Source organism: Pteropus vampyrus, unplaced genomic scaffold (genome assembly GCF_000151845.1).
Source record: "Pteropus vampyrus isolate Shadow unplaced genomic scaffold, Pvam_2.0 Scaffold4, whole genome shotgun sequence".
Lineage (NCBI taxonomy): Eukaryota > Metazoa > Chordata > Mammalia > Chiroptera > Pteropodidae > Pteropus > Pteropus vampyrus.
The window spans coordinates 15,481,322-15,505,862 of NW_011888785.1; the positions used below are offsets into that span (position 1 = coordinate 15,481,322).

General features: G+C 34.3%; 1 protein-coding gene and 1 pseudogene across 4 annotated transcripts in view; one reads left to right on the plus strand and one right to left on the minus strand.

Annotated features, from left to right (window-relative positions):
* PEX1 (peroxisomal biogenesis factor 1) overlaps positions 1–24,541 on the plus strand; it is a 48,136-nt gene that overhangs the window by 16,822 nt on the left and 6,773 nt on the right. For 2 of the 4 annotated variants that reach the window (XM_023533188.1, XM_023533185.1), the window contains 14 exons: positions 1,796–1,928; positions 6,330–6,426; positions 7,581–7,751; positions 9,249–9,403; positions 11,586–11,775; positions 11,986–12,152; positions 13,661–13,795; positions 16,278–16,342; positions 18,325–18,467; positions 18,551–18,654; positions 19,471–19,647; positions 20,738–20,968; positions 22,025–22,250; positions 22,505–22,631. In XM_023533188.1, the coding sequence (XP_023388956.1) occupies positions 1,796–1,928; positions 6,330–6,426; positions 7,581–7,751; positions 9,249–9,403; positions 11,586–11,775; positions 11,986–12,152; positions 13,661–13,795; positions 16,278–16,342; positions 18,325–18,467; positions 18,551–18,654; positions 19,471–19,647; positions 20,738–20,968; positions 22,025–22,250; positions 22,505–22,631 (2,121 nt within the window). Of the gene's footprint in view, positions 1–1,795; positions 1,929–6,329; positions 6,427–7,580; positions 7,752–9,248; positions 9,404–11,585; positions 11,776–11,985; positions 12,153–13,660; positions 13,796–16,277; positions 16,343–18,324; positions 18,468–18,550; positions 18,655–19,470; positions 19,648–20,737; positions 20,969–22,024; positions 22,251–22,500; positions 22,632–24,541 lie in introns of all 4 variants that reach the window. The other 2 variants (XM_011363709.2, XM_023533195.1) reach the window with 2 other exon arrangements.
* LOC111743167 lies at positions 9,970–10,088 on the minus strand (annotated as a pseudogene).

The window sequence follows — 24,541 nt, forward strand, 5'->3', positions numbered from 1 at the left end:
CTAGTGCCAAGCTTGGAGCTGCTTAGCAAGAGGTACGGGGCATGTCGAGGCCAGCTGCTGCTTGTTTGGGGTTTGTGGACCCATGAGAGATTTTCTTAAAGTCTGTACACGGGCAAAGGGTCTCTGCTTATGTGGCTTAGCTTCTGAAAGTGGTTTGGGCAGGAGTGTGTGAATTGGGTGGGAAGTGGTTTCAGAAAATCATCAGGGTGGGGTGAGAGCAGTATTAACCAGGTTAATGGTGACTTAGATTTGGTACCCACCTGCACCTGTAGATTCTGGGGAGGAGAGCTTGACAAAAGAACAATGGTGCCTGCCAGCACTTAAGTCCTTGCTCAAAAGCCAGACAATTCATTTCTTTCCTATATGTTCCAGGCACTTTGTGAGCTGCTGTCTCTTTGTTTGAGCTTAGGGCAAGTGTTTGTGAGTGATTGAGTATCTGCTTAGACCCTTTAAGAGGACGTCTGGGTCTACAGCAGCCCTCCATTTCATCCAGATGAATCCCTGCTAATTTTCCCAGTCAGCTGTTGTAGAGATTCCTGTCTCCAAGCACTAGAACCCTAGGATGGGGAGCTCAGTGTGGGACTGAGAGCCTTCTCTCCTCAGGAGGTACCTGAGATATCACTCTGGATTCTTAACCACCACACATGGTTGTGGGATCAGCAACCCCTGATTGGCATCTCTGCCCCTCCTACCAGTCTTGATGTGACTTCTTTTTTATAGCCTTATAGCCTTAGTTATAGGAGTTTTGGTCAGCTAGTCTTCAGGTGATTCTCCAGGGTGATGGTTCTATAATTTAGTTATAATTTTGATGTCTTAGGAGGAGGTGAGCACAGTATTTACCTACTCCGCCATCTTGACCAGAAGTTTCCTTTGAGATTTGATTTGTGAGAAGAATGTAACTAGATATGACCTGGATTGTATGTGCTTGAATAAAACAATAATTCTTAGAAATAATAAATTTGTTTTAAAAGTTAAATCTATAAACAGTTGAATGTTTAAAAATATTTCAAATTAAGTTATTCCTTCAATTCTTATTAATTAGGATTATTTGTGTTTTCCTCAACTTTTTAGACAAATCTGAAAAGAACCTCTTAATTTCTTTATCTCTTATACGACATGAAATCTAATATAAACATTACCTCTTAGAATTCTTCACGGAGGCTTTTAGTAGGTGTAATAGTAGTGATTTGATTTCCTGTAATAGTATAGTCTATATGTGTTTTAGTAAAAGGTTTAAGCCATAAAGTAACAATATTTAAATATAGCATACTATATTTATATATTATAAAATCTCTTCAATTCAGACTCCTATTTTAGAAATTTATGATATTTATTATCAGAAATAAAATAGCAGTCAGAGTCAGGAAGTAGGATGAAGTTTATTTTTGTATAATCTACACATTGAAACTGGATTTCAAAGGTGGCATTTAAGAGCAAATGTCTTCAATTATCCTAACACTTCAAAAGCATGCATTTATGATTATGTCGATTACCAAACCAAAAATCATTTTGAAGGAGATGTTTGTGTATGTTAAGAAGATTTCTTAAAGAATTTTATTAGGACAAAACTTTTAGTTGTTGCACATGTTTGAAAGTAAAAAAAAAAAACTAGTTTTAAAAGCTCTGACTCAAATTTGGCGTTAATTCAATATACTTGCAAGTAAGGGAGAATTTCTAAGATTTTACTCTTTTAAAAATGATTAAGTAGCCTGGGAAGGAAAGTTTCATAATTCTTTATGGCTAGATTGTATTCTGCTTTAGTTTTTTATCATGCAACAATTTATATATTTTGCAGAGGAGTGAATTCATTGGCCGTATCCTCCATGGAGCACATCACTCATAGCCTCCTGGGACGCCCTTTGTCTCGGCAGCTGATGTCCCTTGTGGCAGGACTTAGGAATGGAGCCCTTTTACTCACAGGAGAAAAGGTATGTGATTAAAATGTGCTTGTTTTCACTAATAGCTTTTAATTTCTCTCTTTGGGTTTTGATAATCTGTTATATAGGGTTATTAACACAAGATATTTAAAGCATTCATTCAATAATATTATTTTTGAGTGCCTGCTATTAGATATTGGGAAAGAGGTGATAAATAAGGCGATGCTCCCCCTACCATTTTTCTGTATCAGCTGATACGATTGTATGATTTTTCTTTTTCAGGGCGTTGATGGGTTTGATTAATTTTCAAATAACAAACCAGCCTTGCATATCTGTAATAAATCCTGCTCGGTCATGATGTAGTATTCTTTTTATACATTGCGAGTTCTGTTTGCTAATATTCTGTTGAGGATTTTTACACTAAGTTTATAAGAGAAATTAGCCTATAATTTTCTATTTTTGTACTGTCTTTCTCCAGTTTTACTATCAGGGTAATAAAAGAGTTGAGAGGTGTTCCTTACTGTTCTGTTTTATGGAAGAGATTGTATATGGTGTTCATTCTTCTTTAAATGTTTGGTAAAAACTCCAGTGAAACCATCTGGGCCTGGAAATTTCTTTATTGTTAATTTTTTAATTATAAATTCAATTTTCTTAATTGTCTATTTTATTTAGTAGTTTGTAGTTTTTGAGAAACTTTTCCATTTCTTCTAAGTTGTCAAATTTATGAGCATAAAATTGTTTCCAGTATTTCCTTATTACCTTTTAATGGCTGCGGAATCTCTTGTGATGTCCTGTTTCCTGATATTGGTGATTTGTGTCTTCTTTCTCTTTAAACTTTGACCCTGCTTTTTTTAAAGGGCTTACAGTTTTACCCTCTACCAGCATATTATTGCCAGGGATCCAGTGTGGTCTTTGTGATTCTTTGTGCTTTTTTCCATTTCAACATTTTAAGGCTTTTTTGTTTCTGTTCACTGTTAACTCCAATATAATAACTTTTTTCTTCCTGTTACTAGCCTAGTAGCTTTCTTCTGGTTCTTATTTAAAATATAGCAATTACCGCAATGTGTTTCCACCTCAGGAAACTAGAAAAGGTAGAACACATTGAATCTAGTGTAAGCAGAAGAAATAAGAATTAGAGCAGAAATCAATGAATTGAAAACAAGAAATCAATAGAGAAATTAAATGAAACCAAACTCAAAAGGTTAATAAAGTTGATAATCCTCTAGCCTAGGTAAGAAAAAAAAAAGTGATGTACAGCATGGTGATTATATAGTTAATAATACTGTATTATATGCCTGAAAGTTGCTAAGGGAGTAGATCAGAAATGTTATCACCACAAAAAAAGAAATGGTGATTATGTGAGGTGGTAAAGGCATTAATTAATCTTGTTGTGGTAATCATTTTGCAATATAGAAGTATCAAATCATCTTGTATGCCTTAAACTTACCCAAAGTTATATGACAACTATCTCTCAATAAAGCTAGAAAAAGAAGAGAAAAAAAAAAAGAATTTAGAATTTATCATAAGAACAAGGAAAACCCATGATAGAATTTGCTTTATTTTATTTTTACATATTTTTAATTTTTAAGTTGAAGCACAAATAACAAAATGCACAAGCTGTAAACCCAATGGATTATCACAAAGTAAACCCTCTGTTTAATAGCCTAATAAAAAATTGGAACAAACCTCCCCCCACTAAAAAAAAGAAAGATTAAACAGATTGCTAGTATCGAAATTAAAGAGAAAACATCACTACAGATCTCATGAACATTAAAAGGATAATAAAATAGTAATAGTAACAAACAACTCTGTGCTTGGAAATTTGATAACATAGATGAATAGACCAATCCCTTGAAAGACACAAGCTGCCAAAATTCACACAAGAAGAAACAGACACTATAAAAAGGATTACATCTAAATAAATTTAGTCAATAATTAATAATCTTCCAAAACAGAAAGCACGAGGCTCAGATGGTTTCACTAGAGTTTTTACCAAACATTTAAAGAAATTATTCTTTAATGCTACCAAACACTTAAGAAATTATACCAATTCTCTACAATCTCTTTCAGATGATAGAAGCAGAGATAATACTTCCTAATTTATTCTGAGGCCAGCGTTACCCAAATTCTAAAACCAGACAAAGACATTACAGGAAAAGAAAACTACAGACCAATATCTCTCATGAACATAGATGCAAAAATTCTCTACAAAATATTAGCAAATCAAATAAACCAATGTATGTAAAGATTTATACATCACATTCAAATGGGGTTTAACCAAGTATGCAAGGCTGGTAAAATATAGCAACTGCTCTATGTGGTTTCTAGATTACCTATGTCAAATTTCAAAATGCATCATCATGGTAGAATATTTATTTTGAAAAATGAATATCTTCCTGACTCAGAAACCAGACTTCTACAGCATCACCTAAAGGTAGCATGGTTAATAGGAAGAACTAGCAGAAGACCTGGATTTGAGTCCCATTTCTGTCATGTACATACTGGCTGTGACCTCACGCAGTTTTTTAGTTTCTTATCTGCCTTCTTAGGATTACCTCACTTAAGGGAAATAATATACATGAAAGGAGTCTAAACTGAAAAGTGCTATGCAAATGGGAATTACTTTGAGGAAGGAGAAGAAAAGGCCCTTTGACTAGGCAAAATGATTATGACAGGTGAGGTCTATACCCCAACACCCCTAATTTCTTTGTTTTCTGGAGCCCATTGACTTTGAATAGAAATACAATTCTGTAAACTTAAGGATGGTAGTGTTTGTTGAATGCCTGCTAAATTTCAGACTTTGTACAACAAGCTTGGCTATTTCTTCAGTCCACAGTAATGAAAAACAAGATTAGAAGTGATTCAGAGCTGTTAAAGCTAGACAAAGCAACAATGGTAAGAAATAATAGTAGATTGAGGGAGGAAACCTGTATTGAAAGAACTATAAAAACCTACCAATTTCAGCCTTTCTAGAGGGTACTATAGCAATGTTTAGCAAAATAAAAAAAAAAAAAAGGTTTTGGATATAGTAGTTCCACTTCTACAAATTTACTCTAAAGGTATAACCTGACAAATAAACTTATATGTGTATGGATGTTTATTTTAGCTATACTTAAAATGAATAAAAATTGGAAGCAGCCTAAATATACACTTTGGAAGGGACTCAAACATTAGAGCCCAATATGTCCCCACAGTGGCGTTGAACTAGGGAGCAGATGCAGCTCTATATTTGTTGATAAAAAGGACAATGATTTATTGTAAACTTGCGTGAATACTTAATTCCATCTTTATAAATTTACATACAATGTGTGTGGAATACCTGGAAGGATAACGCATCAAAACAATTGACAGCGTTCTGTGCGGTGAGATGATTACAGAAGACTTTTACCTTTTTATGCTCTTATGTATTTACAGTTATTTTATGGTTTTTACATATTAGTTTATAATCAGGAAAAAAATTAAGCTTTTAAAAAAATGAAATGCACATTGGACCAAAACCCTATATAGTCTGGAGTCATTTAATAGAAAAATACACAGTCGTACCCACCTTGATAGTCTCTGAGGGCTACACTGTACACTAATTGATGGTCACACTTATATTGTAAATCACCAAGAAACTGAATTAAAATTACAGTTAAAGATAATAGGGAAGCGGGTAATATTTTTTCTATTAAAAATAATTGAAATTAAATAGGAATAAGTTTTATTTATCTAGAATAATTATTTATAGTTTATATTATTCCCTTCTAGTAACAAATAATGAAGCTTTACCTGTTTTTAAAGGTAAAAGATTTAAGTATCATCGATTGTTTTAACTAACAAATTAGATGTTTATGTAGGCACTAATAATATAGGATACACTCAGCTCTTAGCAGCTTAAAAGAAAAGCCCTATTTTAGTAACCCCTGCATATCTCACACATCAGCTAGACTAGTGGATATTTATCTCTCTTTTTTTAACTTTCTCAAATCAGTTTATTATTTTTGAATTTAGCGTAAATCAAGTTTGGAGTTGGGGTGGGGAAATGCCCCTTTTAATGGTGTTTTTAGCCCTGATATTTTGTTGTCATCTGTACACCTTTTCTCTGGTTTCATAATACTTGAATCCTGCTATTAAGATTAGGAAACTCGAATCTCCTGGTTTCTTCATAGAATAAACCTAGACTTGAGTACTTAGGAAATAATTCTTTCCCACTTATCCTGCAGTGCTCTCTTACAACTACCTGAATCCAGATTTTTATTCTTTCCTGTCAGTTTACTTTATGTTAAATGCCATTCACCATAAGGTGATCCTAGAGTTCCAGGCTTCCCTCCCAATTTTATTGAGCTATAATTGACATATAACATTATGTAGTGTATACTTGAGGCTGAATCTTTGACATTGACACAGTGACAGAAAGCTGTTTCTGTGATTTACTATACTGAGAGTTATTATGAATTAATTATTTTCTAGGGGAGTGGAAAATCAACTTTAGCCAAGGCAATCTGTAAAGAAGCATTTGACATATTGGATGCCTATGTGGAGATTGTTGACTGTAAAGCTTTACGAGGTATGGATATGATAACACTCTAAATAAATTCCATTTTTGGTAGACAGATGTTATTATTTAATGCTGTTGTTGTAATACATACAAATATCTAATTTGAAATTCCTTAGAAATTGAAATTTCTTAGAATTGGCTTTCTAATGTTTTAAATAAAATTTTTAAAACTCTCCATATTTAATTGAGGCCTTTTTCCCTACCAAAACTCTTTGTAGACTGTATTCCTGGAAATGCCAGTCTGAGAAAGTTAGTATTTAGAATATATCCCAATGGGTATAAATTATCTTTGATTTGCTATGGGAAACTGGTAGAGAGGTTATCTCAAGGAAGGGAGAGTAGATGGCTGCAGACAGCAAACAGAATTACAAGTTACCATATACACTTTTATACTTTTAAAGTCTGTAATGTTTACATTATCTATTCAATTGAAAGATCGGAAAGATTTTACTTCAGGTAGTTAATGTTTTTTCCCTTGGCTACCACTACCACTATCATATAGACCCAGTTAGTCATTATATTCTCAGTATTTTTAATCTGGTATATGATAAGCTAAGAAATAGCCTTCGAAAACTCATTACTTCATATGCTCATCTCTGAGTCCTGCTTGAAGCCTCATGTGAAAATTTGGTTTTAGAACTAAGCGATAGGAACTCTTTACATTAGCTTATGAATTGATGTGTTTTCTACTGTTTAAAAATTAAAACTGTAATTCGCCAGGAAGTTTGAGGCCAAATTTATGATTCAAATATAGCTACTCTAGGATCCCTAGGCAGTTAACATTGGTGTTAGATTTTACCTGAATCTTGATCCCCTATTCTCATTTATATTTTCCTGCTTTTACTTTACTATTTTGTTGTAAGCCATCTGATGTTTTCTGTGGAATAAGATTAGGTATAAATAAATACATATATACAGAAATTATAGTAGCATATTCCTTTTTTTCAGTTTTATAAAATTCAGTACTTTCCTAGTTTTTTGATGCTGTATTAATTAAACCATGTTAATGATTAACAAATTTTAGTGATTGGTATATTAACAAAACATGGATTGAATTTTCATAGTTAAATCAATGTTGAGCTTTTCTGATGCTTTCAAAAGGGAAGCCTGAACTTTCCTAGCCTTGAAATAACATTAAACCATTTGATATCTTCTGTTTTAAGGGAAAAGGCTTGAAAACATACAAAAAACCCTAGAGGCAGCTTTCTCAGAGGCAGTATGGAGACAGCCTTCTGTCGTTTTGCTGGATGACCTCGATCTTGTTGTTGGGCTGCCTGTACCCCCGGAACAGGAACTTGGTCCTGAGGCCGTGCAGAGCCAGCGGCTTGCACACGGTAATGCTAACACATCTGCTCACTGGTGTCAGGCCTTTTTCTTTTATCAGGCACCATTTTTTTTGTCTTAATGGGAAATCTTCAGAGAAGAGAATATATGCTATTTTATGTGTTGCATTTGAGCTTCGATAGCATCCTACAGCTATCCTGTAATAGCAAAATTGGTAGAATAAGAACAGCATGAAATACTGCAGCTTCATGGTTAGTCTTCGAGGCCTTTTTATTCTCCTTTACTGATCAGAATTTGCTTAGTCGTACAGATTGTTTAGGAAGTTGTTCATTTGACAGATATTTGTCTTAACACTTGTCCACAGTCTGTATTTTCAAAGTCTAGGAGAGGAAAGAAAAGTAAACGGACAATTTTAGTTCAAAATTCTGTTAGTAATAATGATAGCTACCATGTCTTGCATGCCCTTTCTGGGCTAGGGATTGCTTTGCACTCTACGTGCAGCTATTCTCCTGGTTTTACAACTGAGAAATAGAAATTCAGAGAATAGGTAATTTGACCAGGGTGGTACAACTAGGAGGTGGTTTGATACACTCTGCTAGAAGTTTATACAAAGTGCTATAAGAGCACATACCCCAAATCGGGGGTGGTCTAGGGGGTAAAGAGTTATCAAAGAAGGCTTCTTGGTGGAGTTGATAACTGAGATGAGTTTTGATGGAGGACTAGAAATTAGCATGAAGCAGCCTTATGCTAATGAAGAAGCAAAAGAAGTGTGGTCCACAGGCAAAGGCACAGAGGTATGAGAAGTCATGGTATGTTAGGGAATACCCCACTACTGGAGCTTAGAATTCAAGGAGAAGACTAGGGAGGAGGGACGGGCACTGGAGGATTTGACAGCATTCAGCTGCTTCAGTGTTCTTGAGAGCTGAAATAGATATAAAATGCAACCATAGTGGCTTGAATTATTATAAACTAGTGTTATCTCACATTTTGAATCTTGCAGCATCTGCAAGATTTGTTAGTCTAGTGTTTAAGAGAATGCTGCAAATTTCTAGATCAGGACTCAGATATACATTACTAATGCCTGTTTCATTCAATTTCGACCTCATACCAACCAAACCTTATAAGACATAGGGTGGAGAGAGATTGTTTAGGAAGTCGTAGGAATGTGAGCTGTATTTTGCTTAATTAATAATACAATATGGAGATTTGTCATCCTTCTATAATATTTATTTCAGAGACTCCTTTTCATTGCCTTTATAAGATCCAGAAGGAAGGAACCTCACTAGCTATTGTTCTCAGTATACAGACTGAGTTTACAATGCCTCCTAGGCCGCCTCTGTTAGATGAATTAGAGCCTAGCCTATATTAGGTCCTCAATATATAAATCAATAAATGAATAGAAGATTTAATTTTTAAAAGGTGTAAAAGAGCCATACCATTTATACTACGTCTTAAAGCTTGACTTTAGGTTATCATTATTAATGAATGTGCAATTTAAAAAGATGTTTATATTTACTAAGCTTTTACACTATATTGCTTAATTCTAGCTTTGATTGACATGATAAAAGAGTTTATTTCCATGGGAAGTTTGGTTGCACTGATTGCCACAAGCCAGTCTCAACACTCTCTACATCCTTTACTTGTTTCTGCTCAAGGAATTCATGTATTTCAGTGTGTCCAACATATTCAACCTCCTGATCAGGTAACATACTACTTGTGAAGATTGTTGAAATATATCCTCCTTTATATAAATAATTTTTCAATTATATTAATGATTTGTGGCTTTAATCTTACGCTTACATTAATGATCTTAATATTTAAAAGGGGTGACATTTGGTGCATGTGCTTAGAAACAGTTTTCATTTATAAACATCTGTTATTATGTACTTTCTGAGGAAATGGCTTTTTTGAAAACAGCATTTCTTTTTTTAATTAAAGTTTTATTATTCTACTTAAAAAGTACGGAAACCCTAAAATTTCTTAACTGCTTTAATTTCCCATTGGTGAAATCTGTAGATACATTGTGGGAATTAGAATTTTTTTTAGCTTTATTTAGGTATAATTGACAAATTGTATATATTTAAAGTATAGAACATGATGATTTAATACACATTGTGAAACATTTACCATTATTAACATATCTATCAACTCACAGTTACCTTTTTTAAGCATTTCTTAATAAGAGCATTGAGAAATGCATAGATGTCTTATAAAAATTTAATTAAGCTTTTTAAAATTTTTTAATTTTTAATTTTTATTTATTTTTAATGCCTACAGCACCTGGTATTCCTGGGTGATCTCCCATCCAAGTACTAACCAGGCCTGACCCTGCTTAGCTTCTGAGATCAGACTAGATCAGGCACATTCAGGGTGGCATGGCCATAGACTAAGCTTTTTTTAAATCAGCACTAATATTCTGTACCCACTGTGATTCCAGCATGTGAGTTTTTTCCTCACACTACTAGGCAATTCTTGGACACCAATGGATGTCCTGCAGTTCATCTCCATTCTGACGCTATCTACATGGAGATCGCATCAGATTCCACAGGTTAAGAGCCCAGGACCACAAGATGGCCCTCCACTTCAGATGTCAATTTCAAGTCTAGGTTGTTACCTGCACTTCTTACTGGAGAAATCAGAGATCCCACAACCTCCTGCTTTGGTTTGATTAATTTGCTAGAGCACTCACGCAACTCAGGAAACTAGCTTACTCACTAGACTACCGGTTTATTACAAAGGATGTTAAAGGATATGAATCAATAGCCAGATGAAGAGATACATAGGGTGAAGTCCTGTCCTCACAAAAAAGCTTCTGTCCAGGTGGAGCCTGGGGCCTAGCACCATGGCAAATGGAAGTACCTCTTCACCAAGTTGGAAGTAGTGTAACCCCCTCCTTTTGGGTTTTTATGGCGGCTTCATTGCATAGGCATGATTGACTAAATCGTTGGCCATTGGCAGTTGATTCAACCTCGAGCCCCTCTCCCCTCCTGGGAAGTCGGAGTGGGACTGAAAGTTTCAACTCCCTATTTATGATTAGTTCTCCTGGTAACCAGCCCCCATCCTTAGGTGCTTTCCAGAAGTCACCTCATTAAGATAAACTTTAATGTGGTTGGAAAGAGTTTGTTATGAATATCAAGACACCTTTATCACTTAGGAGGAAATTCTAAGGGTTTTGGGAGATCTGTGCCAGAAATGGGGACAAAGACCCAATGTATATTTCATATTATAAATCACAATATCACAAGCACAGACGGTCCATTGTCTCCTTTGGGGACTCATGTTCAAGATAGTTTTAGTGGCAGTGACTCAAAGAAGTATCTTCTGGGACTGGCAAGCACATTTTAACTTCTTGTTTAAAGTTATTACCTAGCATCTACCCTAAATACTCAGACCCTGTGCTAATTAATTGTTATTGAAGAATAAAAGTATTATACCTGTTATTAAGCATAACAGAATGGTCATTGTATATATTTTTAGAAATAGGTTTTATAGGGACAACAAAAAAACACTCATAAGTGAATCAGGTATTTACTAAAAAGGCTCTTTACTGGAGAAATAGCAATTATTTATCAGTGTGATTTTTTTATAACTTTATTGAGGTTTAATTGAAGAAAACAAACTCATTATTTAAAGCATACAGTTTGATCACTTTTAATATGTATATGCCATGAAACTATCACCACAATTAAGGTAGCAGATATTTCCATCACTCTCAGAAGTTTCCTAGTGCCCCTTTGCAGTCTCTCCCTCCCCCATTCCATGTGCAGAAAGCCACCAATCTGCTGTCACTGTAGATTATGTCAACCTGATATTTCTCAAACCATATGCACTAAAATTTACACCTGAGGAAAACTAGGAATTTGAATTTTGTGTTTTTTCTTTAGGAACAAAGATGTGAAATTCTGCGTAATGTAATAAAAAATAAACTGGACTGTGATATGAACAAGTTCACTCATCTTGACCTGCAACATATAGCTAAAGAAACTGAAGGGTTCGTGTCTAGAGATTTTACAGTGCTTGTTGATCGAGCCATACATTCTCGTCTCTCTCATCAGAATATATCCACCAGGGAAGGTATATTTTACTCTTAAAACCAAAATTGTAATCTTCATTCCATGATGGAGAAATGTAGTAAGGCAGTAATTAAATATATATTCCATTTTAGTATTCAAATAAGCAGTTGTATGAGTAGAAAATTGGCATTGCCAGCTAAGTCGATGGTATATTTTGAAAATTTATATACATATATGACTACCAAAAGAAGTTTCATTTATTTTTAAACAGAATTAGTTTTAACAACACTGGACTTCCAAAAGGCTCTCCAAGGATTTATTCCTGCATCTCTACGAAATGTCAACCTGCATAAACCTAGGGACCTGGGCTGGGATAAGATTGGTGGATTACATGAGGTTCGGCAGATACTCATGGATACTATCCAGTTACCAGCCAAGGTACTCTACAGAAACAATCAAATACTTACTCCCAGAAGAACCAGTGAATCATTGGCTTTGACTTTATGTGTTGGCTTGCCCAATCTCAGTTTGGTTTAACAGGTATTTACTGAGTTACCGAATAAATGTCCAGCACTATTTTTGGTCCTCTGATTTTTGAAGTATTTGATATACTTCTTACCCATAAAAAGCCTATAAAGAAAGCTGGGGTGATATTCATAGTAAATACATTTTGATGTGAATTTTATAATTCTTGTGTTTGGCTTGACTCATTGGCTAAAGCAAAAGGAACTATCAACTGACATTTGAACAGAAATAGATAGAAATAAGCTGAGAGGTGGAAGAGTCTTTCAGGTCCATGAACTAGTAGATTAAGCAAGATTTCAGACTCTGGGTGTCAGTCCTGGAAAGGCAGAATTATCAGGCAGCATAGACCAACCAGGCAGATGGCAGTATAAAGGGGGCGGATATAGATTGTTCTTCAGAAGATCAGAAGGTAGAGTCTAGGGCTTAGTGTGTTTGCTCTTGATCTTAGCCAGAAGGCCGAGAAGCAATGGATTAATGTGTTTGGATCAGAAACCTGAGAAATAAAGATCATTGCATGAGATCAGGGACCCATACAAAGAAGTAGAGAAATGGGTAAGGACCTCAGTTAATGTAACTAGATAGCAAATACTGGGAACTGTGGCCAGCAGGGCCTGGGAAATGAGTGCAGCTTAGGGCTGTGGATTAAAGAACTGTTTGAGAGAACATGAGTGTGGAATACTTACCAGCAGGATCATGACCCCAAATACTGGGTCTGGGTGCCAACCATTAGTATCCAGATACATGGAGGCCATCTACATAACTGCTGACCTCAGGACCTCTTTCAGATTAGAGTGAAGGTAGAGATGGGGTTAGAACTTTGTCAACAGGTGGAACTAAAATAGTCATACCTAGTAGAGACCAGGATATTGCTGACATAGCCTGATGTAAACTCACCTGTTCGAAAAGTTCTTTACTCTCTGAGAAGGTGGTGCTTTAGAAGGTAATTTAGAAGCAGTCACTTGTTTGGCATGGAAACTCTGGAGATTTTACTATCTGTTATTATACAGGCTTCTCTATTATTTCTTTTCTTTCTTTGAATATACACATCTGTCATAACTTGTCCTGTGAACCATATAAGTGGAAGGCAGTATACTGGTTAAAAGATCGATTTTTATTTTCTTAATGTAGTACTTTTATAGTATTTAAAAAACAGGAAAAAATGGAAAAAAATTCTGATGCAGCTATATGCATTTGATGTAGAATGTATTCTATGGTCCAATCGAGAACAATCTAAGGTAGTTCCTTTGAGTTTATTTATTATTTTGAGTAGAAATTTTATTTTCTGTGATTGCACTGTTAATAAAGGTGGCAGTTATCACCATCTGAATACTTTTCTATACATTGATCTTTGGCTGCTTCTTAGTCATTTGTTTTAATGACTATTTATATGACTATCTTTGTCATATTTTTGCATTTTTTAGTACCCAGAATTATTTGCAAACTTGCCCATACGACAAAGAACAGGAGTACTGTTGTATGGTCCTCCCGGAACAGGAAAAACCTTACTAGCTGGAGTAATTGCACGAGAGAGTGGAATGAATTTTATTAGTGTCAAGGTATGTTTTGCATTTATTTTTTCTTTTTTTTATTGAGATAATACTGATACAACATATAATTACCTATTTTAAAGCATACAATTCAGTGGCACTTAATGCAGTCACAGTGCTTGTAACCACCACTTCTCTCTGATTTCAAAATTTTTCATCCCATTCCCATTCCCTGTGGTTCCTAGCAACCATTATTCTGCTTTCTTTCTCTGGATTTGCCTATGCTGGATATGTCATATAAAAGGAATATGAAATTTGTCACCTTTGGACTTGGCTTCTTTGAATTATTATAATGTTTTCAAGATTCATTCAAGTTGTAGCATGTACTTTAGTCCTTTTTATGCTTGAATAATATTCCATTGTATGGATATGCTACAATTTGTTTATCCATCATTGGTAGACCTTTGGGAGTGCTGCTATAAACATTTGTGTACAAATTTCTTTGTGGACATAGGTTTTCATTTCTCTTGAATATACACCTAGGAGTATAATTGCTGGGTCATATGGTAATTCTATGTGCAACTTTTTGAGGAACTACCAAACTTTTCACAGTGATTGTAGCATTTTACATTTTCACCAGCAATATACGAGGGTACCTCTTTCTTCACATCCTTGCCAGCACCATTTGTTTCTTGATTGTGGGTTACTTTCATATTTGGAAAACTAGTAGGAGCAGCAGCCATCTATTAGTTTAAGCTGCGTGGGTAATTGAATACGAGCCGCCTCTCTTTTGTAGGACTTATAATATTCTTGCTTAAGGCAAATCTTCATGTATTTTGAATTATGCATGAATATTCATATGAAAGAGCAAACTATACTTGAAGGGAGAAGAAAACCTAGAAGACTAGGGGTTGGGAACCACACTGAGGCAGGAAGCTGAAATTTTTATGGTTCTGTTATTTGTTGGCTATAGTTTACCTTTGCTAGTGTCACACTAGGTCCAAGTTTTTTTGGATATATGGTGAGTGTAGTAATTAAGGGACATGTTAGCAGATCATTTCAGGTAATGCCTCATAGTCCACCACTTGTGTGTCATTATGTGTGCCTGGGGTCTGATATCTTAGTTGTAATGTTTCAGCATCCAATAATATTAGTTTACGAAAAAGTGATTAGATTTCAAGGCAAAGGAATCATATATTGTAGCCTTATTCAAAATCAACTTATAATCTGAAAGCCCGTTTAGTGATTTGCAGTTGAGTTACGTCTACCGTCTTTTTATCACCTTTTTTTGTGAGTTGGTTACAGGAGAAACCTGTATAGAGGAAAACAGTATAATACCATAGTCTTCTTTTTTACTTGTTGCTAGAATGTAGTTTGTAGTTTTTTTAAAAAAACATAATTTTCAAGACTAAAGCTTGTGTATATTGTTGTATTTTAGATTATTCCATTAGAGAGAACATCTTACCTCTTTAGTAAATCTTCAAATCACAGTTTGGGATGAGTTCTCAAAAGAAAGCTTTCAGTAGAGAGCTAATTCTCTCTAGGTGGTTCAGGGCTAATCCTAGGAGGCATGCATCAAAGGTGGGCCTTTCACTGACACCAGTGTGTTGCCTTGTCCCTAATATTTTGCCTTAGTTATTTCTGGTTCCATCCTCTATAGTTCTCTGACTGTATAGAGGAAATCTAATGAAACACTAGGATATTAATAGATATCTAGTGGTTGAGTATTAGAAATTCTTTATTTTGATTACATATCCTGATCAGTATTTGTTTTTTTCAAGGTAATGATTTTTTACTGGAAATCATTTTAAGGCCTATTCATTTTTTAAAAAGATCCCAATTTAAGGAAAGACTATCCTCATTATTCATTTAGTTATATGTAGTAAAGTTTATTTTGAATGTTTTTTCAGTTGACTCTTAGGAAAGATATATTCTTCAACTTCTGTACAAATAAATTGGTTTCAATAAAGATGATGATTAAAGTAGTTCATGTCTCATTACATAATTTTGGAGTCTCCAAAGACAAGATAAGTGGAACATTTTCCCTTTGTAAACCATTCATTATACCTTACTAAACAAATAATTATTCAGTACTTATTATGTGGCAGGCACTGTTTTTGGCACCAGGGATTCAACAGTGAACAAAACTGCCTTTTTGAAGCTTACATTCTACTAATGGAGACAATAAGCAGAACATTCATTATGTCAGGTGGTGGTAGACGCTGTGTAGGAAGACAAGCAGGATAAGGAGGTGCGGAGTAACTGGAGTGAGTCATAGACGGAGTTGTCAGGTAAGGCCTTTCTGAGGATGTGGTGTTTTGTCAGAGATCTAAATGAAATGAAGCAGTGAGTATCTAGGAAAAAATGTTCTAGGCAGAGAAAACACCAAGTGTAGATATTTATTGTAGCCACATAATTTAAAAATGAATTTAAGACACATTTAATCATATTAAAAATTTTTCATGACCGCATTTAGACTTAGTCATAAACAAAAATTATATTTTGTTTTTAAAGATTTTTATCTTAATTGTAATTTTATTTTATCTAATAGGGACCAGAGTTACTCAGCAAATATATTGGAGCAAGTGAACAAGCTGTTCGGGATATTTTTATTAGGTTGGTTCCCTATGAGTATTTTTTAAGTAACTGATTCTGTTATTTATCAGTCAATGCTCTTTGGTCTTCAGTTTTTCTTTTTTTAAGAACTGATATTTGACACCTGTGATATATGTGGATTATTAATAAACTAGAGAACAACGATTCTCTATTTCACAGAAACCACTTAAATATAAAACATGTTCAATATTAAGTTTTGGAAATTATTTGGTTTTATGTTTACAGTAGAAATATTCCTGAAATGTTAAAAGTGAAATCATAAGTGGTTATTCAAAAGAATCTGAAAGTAGATCCTTATATGAACCATGTAATCACATCAGTTTATCTTTTTTTAAATTAAGATTTCATGTGGCTGACTTAGAGTGTAACTATTACTGCATTTATATAAAAATACATATGAATACAGAAGGTAATATTTAGGAATGAAAATCATTTAAATGTGATCTTATTATAGGGAATTTTTTAATTAGAAAGCTACTTTTTTCCATTCTAAAGTTATTGTAAAATAAGCAATTAAGAGAATATATGTAATGTACATATACATTTTGAATAATAAAAAAAGAACCCTTGTATATCCTCCACCCAATTTAAGAAATAGAACATTACTAGGAAAGTGTTCTTAGAAGACAGTCACCACATATTGACAAAAAGTTCATTTTCCAGGAAGATGACACAATTCTAAAATTGTCTCTAATACTATAGCTTCAAAATATTTAGGGCAAAATTTGACAGAACTGCAAGAAGAAATTGACAAGTCTACCTTCATAGTAGATTTTAACCCTGTTCTTAATAATTAGATTGAGGTGAAATAAAAATTTAGAAGATTTAAACAACATATTCAGTAAGATTGATCTAAGCATATTTAGTGCAATGTACCCAACAACTAGAGAATATGCATTCTTTTCAAGCACACCTGCAACATATTTGAAAATTGGCTATGTCAGGCCATACATAGCAATTGCAGTAAGTTTTAAGTATTTAAAATAACTCTTCCAAGTAATTAATGGGTTAAAGATCATAATGGAAAATACTTGGCACTAAATAATAATGAAAGTGCTGTTTATTAAAATTGTCAGATGCTGCAGAACTTATTTCAAAATAAGTTTTGAAAATTTATAGCCTTGTTAGAAAAGGAAAAAGGTTGAAAGTTAATCACTAGGTATCTATTTCATGAAATTAAGAAAGTATAAACTATAAATAAATAAAGGGAAATAATAAAGATAAGAGCAAAAATTAATGAAATAGAAAACAATTCAATAAAGCAGTTCACAGACATATTTTTTGAAAGCCTAGTACAGTTGAGCTCCAGTGAGATCGTCAAGAAGAAAGAAAGCACAAATAAACAATATTAGGGATAAAATAGGGGACATGACTAAAGATACACCAAAAGTGTAAAAGATGATAATGCATTTAAAACTTGGGTAACATAGACAAAAAGATAATTGACCAAAGTCAAACAAGAAGAAATAAAATCTGAATAGTCTTATAACTATTGGAAAAAATTGAGTCACTCATAAAAAAATCTTTACACAACTCAAACATTAGGCCCAGTTGGTTTTCTAGGAAAGCTTTGTCATTCATTCAATGAACAGGTAATTCCAGTTTCTTGTTGGCCCAGATTTATATTAATTTGCCAAGCATTTAATATTTGTTGGGTTTTTTCAATCAGCATGATACGTGTCTTGTATTAGGGATAGTTCTTCAGACTGCTAGTCCATCCTATTACCATAGATGAAATTTATGTTCTTTTTAATTAAAACAAAATTAACAAATTAATAAAAGTTAAGATTCAAATTAGAAAAAAAGTAATATATGTAACTAAAATATATTTTATAGAGAGTCCTTCTTTAAGAATTCATTGTGAATAATTAAATAAATACAGAAATACATGCATGTGTACGTGTGCGTGTGTGTGTGTATATATATGAAATTCCCTTGCGAACTCTGAAGCCCTGTTCAACTAGGATTTTTTTTCTCCCCAGAGCACAGGCTGCAAAGCCTTGCATTCTTTTCTTTGATGAATTTGAATCCATTGCTCCGCGAAGAGGCCATGATAATACAGGGGTCACAGATCGTGTAGTTAACCAGTTGCTGACTCAGTTGGATGGAGTGGAAGGCTTACAGGGTAATAATTGTAAATACAGAAACACTTTATTGTAACAAAATTTCACCAAGATTTATTGAAGAATTTTTATTATTTTCCCCCAGGTGTTTATGTATTGGCTGCAACTAGTCGCCCTGACCTGATTGACCCTGCCCTGCTTAGGCCTGGCCGGCTAGATAAATGTGTATACTGTTCTCCTCCTGATCAGGTGACAATTTCATATTTAGAGTCCAAAACCCAACAAACGTTACACTCTTTCCTTGTGAACTTTACTTCTGCCAGGTAATAGCAGTTGTCCTTAGAAGACCAGCTTTAGGCAAAAGCTTTAGTTGCTGTTTGCTCACAGCATAGAAAGATTCTGAATTAGACGCTAGCCTCTCTTTGGCCCAGCCATTTCCATGCAGGTCTTTATAATCTTTCAGTGTTGGCTAATGGCGAGAAAGGAAGGAAACCTTAAGTATTGCATGTCCACATTCCCTGTGTAAAAATCACATACCTTATTATCCTGACAGAAGACTGATACAGAATCAAGCATATGACTAGTAATGCACCTAAACAGGTTACCTAGAGATACGGTTTTTAACTGTTCCTAGTCCTGTGTTGATCCAGCTCTTGTTCTCAGATTTAGAAACTAATGAATGAGTGAAAGAACAAATAGACGAATGAATAGTCAGAGGTATAAAATACCTAAATATATGTCACATGTAGCTATTATTTAAACTATTTTAATTTTCCTTTTAAAACACTTTCTTGGCACAGTTGCCCAGATCTAGAAAATAAGCACTGTTTGAATAAGAAATGATTTACACCGAATGTTAAGAATGTTGAATTTCATTCATTTTCCTCCCTATGATCCTTGTTAGGGAAGAAGGTCCAAGTAGGAGAGGAGAGAGGATACACTGGTGGTGCTTTTTTTCACTTACTTTTAAACTTATTAGATATGTAAAGTTAATTTTTAAAAAATCATTAGTTTAAAATACTTAATTTTATGTTTTATTTGTTAATTAGTTATTTCTCCCTTCAGGTGTCACGTCTTGAAATTTTAAACGTTCTCAGTGAGTCTCTACCTCTGGCGGATGACGTGGACCTTCAGCATGTGGCCTCAGTAACTGACTCCTTCACAGGAGCTGATCTGAAAGCTTTACTTTACAATGCCCAGTTAGAGGCCTTACATGGAAGGCTGCTGTCTTGTGGGCTCCAAGTAAGTTCTAGGAGGAGATTGTTACTAAGGTGTTTTATTAGTGGTAAGAGAAGTTCATTATCAGAAATCTCAACCTGAAAAAATCCCGTTTTTTAACAACTTTGGTAAACAATAGAAACTTACCTTTAGTCAAACATTCCATAGTTGGAATATTGGCTTTGCAGAGAATTTGTAATTACAAAGAGTGTGCTGTCTGTTTCTTTAACATTACCTTCCTACTGGCGAAATATGTTGGTATGTGGAAAGATATTATTTAAATTGGGTTATCATGAATTAGGTAATATAGACAAAAATATTGGGGTATAGTTTTATACTTTAATTTTTAAAAAATAAAGTTATTGATTTTGAAGCTCACATCGTCCCAGATCTGGCCAACAGGAGCCCCTTTTGGATGGCTTTTGTGTCCTTTTGTTATGTCCTCTCATTCTTTGGTCACTTACTTCCCAATACAACAAGGTGTTCTAGGTTTATCTTGTACTTTCTGTACCTTAACCCTAGAACCAGCCTTTTCTCTAAGGGATAGTTTTTTAATTTTTCACCAGATAATTTGAACTCTGCTACATTATAGACTTTACCATATATTTTCTAGGAAGGGTTTTCCTGTATACTCCTTTCCTATACATTTTAATGGGGATTCTCGTGGGGCCTAACAGTTCCAGATCAGGTACTACCAAGCTTTTGCTGTTATTGCAAGCCATTTAAGGAGTTCTTTTTTTTTTTTCTTTCACTATCAGAAAAGGTATTTACCTGTAAAGCACTCTATAATGATAAAGCACTATATAACAAGGTTGATTTGCCATTTCACAGTAGAAAAATATGAATTGAAACACAGACATAAAAATAAAACCCAGAGGTCTGAGTCCTACATTTGTTACAATTTTGGGGGAGATATTTGGCAAATTACCTACATGTTCCAACTTGTCTTTTTTTAAAAAAGTTAAAATTTTATTATGTCTTTAGAACCATTAGAGAATAAAAGCTTTTTTTGAAAAATGCCTCAGATGTCCTCTTACTGGTCTATTAGAATGCGTTATTCCTGAGTTGTGGCTTATTTAGATCTTTATAACTGGTTGTCCTTTGTGTGTTTTAGGATGGAAATTCCAGTTCTGACAGTGACCTCAGTCTGTCTTCAATGGTTTTTCTTAACCATAGTAGTGGCTCCGACGATTCAGCTGGAGATGGAGAATGCGGCTTAGAGCAGTCCCTTGTTTCTCTAGAGATGTCTGAGATGCTTCCAGATGAATCCAAATTCAACGTGTACCGGCTCTACTTTGGAAGCTCTTACGAATCAGAACTTGGAAACGGAACCTCTTCTGATTTGGTACATTGTGCAGTTGTCATTGTACGGTTCTGAAATAGAAAGCCATACATTGATGTAAAGTTGGACAGTGATCTGCCTCCTAACTAGCCCCACATGTCCTTTCTGGTTGGTTGGTTCTTCAGTAAAATAGTCTTCTTTTCCTCACTTACACTAATTAGTCATCTTTGTTCCCTAGTAAGAACTGTAAGACAGAGCTGGCAACAAGGGAAAACCAAAGTAGCCAGTTGGTTTCTTTCAGGTTTATCTCCTTTCAGTGGTCTTCAAACATTTTCCAATTTATATTAAACTTAAATTCTATTATCTTAGAACTTTTGAGGATAATGAGAAACTTGGTATAATAATGTCAAAAATTCCTGACAGCAAAATGTTAATTATTTGTAATACTTTGGGTGGAAAGTATAAGCACAGTGAAAAATTATGGGTAGTAATGTTTCTAAGAGGAAAATATTTAGATTAAATGTGAACAGTATCATTGTTTTTCTAAATTAAAACAGCATTCAACACATATCCCCCCAAAATTAACAGTGGTTCACTGTTATTTTATTGGCACACATAACATTTTTTCCTGTATTTAGTTATATTTTTCTTTTTTTTATAAATTGGCTTTATTCCAGTTTTTAAAAATATAAAAGTGACCTATTTTATTCCCAAGAATAGTAAGCTATTGTTTTATATTCTAGTCTTTAATTCTGTTTCCTGTTTCTTAACTTCTACATAGAAATGTCTTAGAACCTTCTATTTGTTGAAGACTAAGAATAAGGCTCATTTGGAACCTATCCCTAGGGCATTGGTATGGCGGACTTAATAACAAAGCATTAAAAGGACCTTATGTATGGCAGTTTTCACTCTACAATGGTTCAACAATGTAGATATAAATGAACTTTTAGAGAATATGAACATATTTCAAACTTGCTTGATTAGTTAATTAAAAATAAGCTTATTCATGTTAAGGTTTTAGTGCTTAAAATTTTTAATTTTATCTTTGATAAATATACTTTTTTTCAGTTTCTCTCCCCTTCTTCCTTCCTTTTCTCATTATTATACTTTACTATGCAGAGCTCACAGTGCCTGTCTGCACCAAGCTCCATGACTCAGGATTTTCATGGATTGCCTGGGAAAGATCAGTTGTTTTCACAACCACCAGTGTTTAGAACGGCTTCACAAGAAGGTTACCAAGAACTTACACAGGAACAAAGAGATCAATTGAGAGCAGATATCAGTATTATCAAAAGCAGATACCGGAGCCAAAGTGGAGTATGGCTTTTCTTTTCCCCCACCCATTATAATTTTAAAAACTTTAAAAATTTTTTCCTTTTTTGATATGTCTTTGATTTGTAAATGAGCTATATTTATAGAAGGTACTGAAACACTTTGATCAAATGGTTATGTGCTTCCTGCTTTCAAACTATTTTTAGTAATCTTATGAGAAAGGGAATGCGCAGTCTCCTGAGAAAAATGATGAAAAGAAATAACGCTTGGACTGCTGCTTTTTAAATTATGTTCTAAGTTAACTTTTTGTTGTTGTTTTTAAGGAAGATGACTCCCTTAACCAGCCAAGACGAACCAAAACCAGTCCAGCTATTAGTCAGTCACATTTAATGTCTGCACTGAGTCACACAAGACCATCCATTAGTGAAGACGACTGGAAGAATTTTACTGAGCTGTAAGCAACAGATTCTTATTTGTACGCATAGATATTATTGGAGGTGACAGTTATTCACTTAAACTTTTAAAGTCCTTATTTAAAACCACAAATATTTTAAATATTTAAAAACCAATTCAGAAAATTTGTTCAGTAGCTGTGCATTTAAACACCCCCAAACTTCAGGAGTGTAGAAGTCAAAAATGAATTTAATTAACCAGTTCATTTGATTATACTTTAATTATTTATAATGAACTGATTTAATTTTTAAAATCTTTGAATAAATGAAAGGAAAATTAAAAGTTCAAAATGATTCCAACATAGTTTGCAAAAGTTGTCATGAAAAATATACCTGTTTTGCTTTCAAAATAATTTATATTTTATTACTTTCAAGAACATTCAAAATCATTCAAGTTTATTCACTTGTGGACCACGTTTAGTACACATTTGCATTTATAAGCTTCTTGTCTATGTAGTGATTTAAGAGTCCATGACCCTTAAACTGAAGACTATTCTAGGTCAACGATTCAACTTAATTCAAGAAATATATTTTTCCTGGTCTTTAGAGGTTACAACTCTTGTTTAATTTTGCAGTACTTTGGGGTGCACATTGTAAGGGTGGAAAAGTTTTCTAGGTTCTTTGGCTGATCTATTAAACTAACATAAGACAAATTAATAGGAGAAAAACACACTTAACTGCATATATACAGGAGCCCCATAAAAATATGAGACTCAAAGGCAGTTGAGGCTTATATACTATCCTGAGCTCAGGAAAGGGACGGGCTGGGGATTTAAAAGGGAAGGAAGGTAAGAAGAGCACATGTATGGTAAATAGATATTTGCCCTGCCGTGCAGGTAAATCATTCACATAAAAAAGTTATCTCTGGTAATAGCTCATTCTGGTACAGGTTCCCTATCTAAATTCTTTTAGGCAGTTTTCCTGAGTTTGCTGGGTCTTGATTCCCTTTAGTTCAAAATAATCTACCTGCCAAAGTGGCACATTTTGGGGTAGCATATTCTGTTCCTTTCAGTCCCACCTTTGAAACTTCACTAAGAAGTTCCATAGTCAAGAAGTTGAGTTAGTAGATTGCTCCATCTCATCAAACCAGTCCTGAGAACAGGTCAGTTAAACAGTTGTGTCTCTCACTGCAGGAGGCAGTGGGTGATACAGGTGAGCTCCTAAAGTTAGGCCTTTATTGTACAAGCAGTCAGGTATTTAATAAGAGGTATGTCTATGGAAACAAAAGAAAACGAAGGTTAATGATTAGAGCAGACTATAAACCTAGTTCTGAGGGCAGCCAGTTGAGATTTCTAGATGTCAGGGCAAAAGCATCTTTTATAGTTGAATGTCTCTGATGATGTCCTTGGATGTTCAGGTAAACTTTCTGAGTGACCTACACAGCAACAGACATGAAGATTGTCCATACATGAGCTGTTCTGGTGATTTCTTGGAAGTTTATATCACGTTCACATTCAGTTTGTCGGACTTCAGGAAAATGGCAGCTTTTGTTTATATATAGTGATTCCAAATCGAGTGCGAAAATTTAGAAATATTAATTTGGAGAGTTGTAGCCAACTATTGAAGGAAAGTAAAAGAATTCAAGATCTAGTCCACTTTACAGATAGAAAACAAAATATCAAAGACAGTTAACAGCACTAAAATCTGATATCCACAAAGATGTATTGCTGACATAAGTTCTCTCTCTGCAATCACCCCGTTTCTATCAAAGGTAAAATTAATCTGTTTGCAAATTAAGTGTACTTTCAATAAACTTGGCCTGATTATTTGTATAAGTACAGCAAGACTATATAGCCTCTTAAGGCTAGGAAGCCAAGCCAAGGCCTCACCATCAGATTTTGCTTGTAATAGCTATATATTTGAGTTCATTCCTCTGTTCTCAGGGTCCCCAAGGTATCGTGAGGTTCCTGCA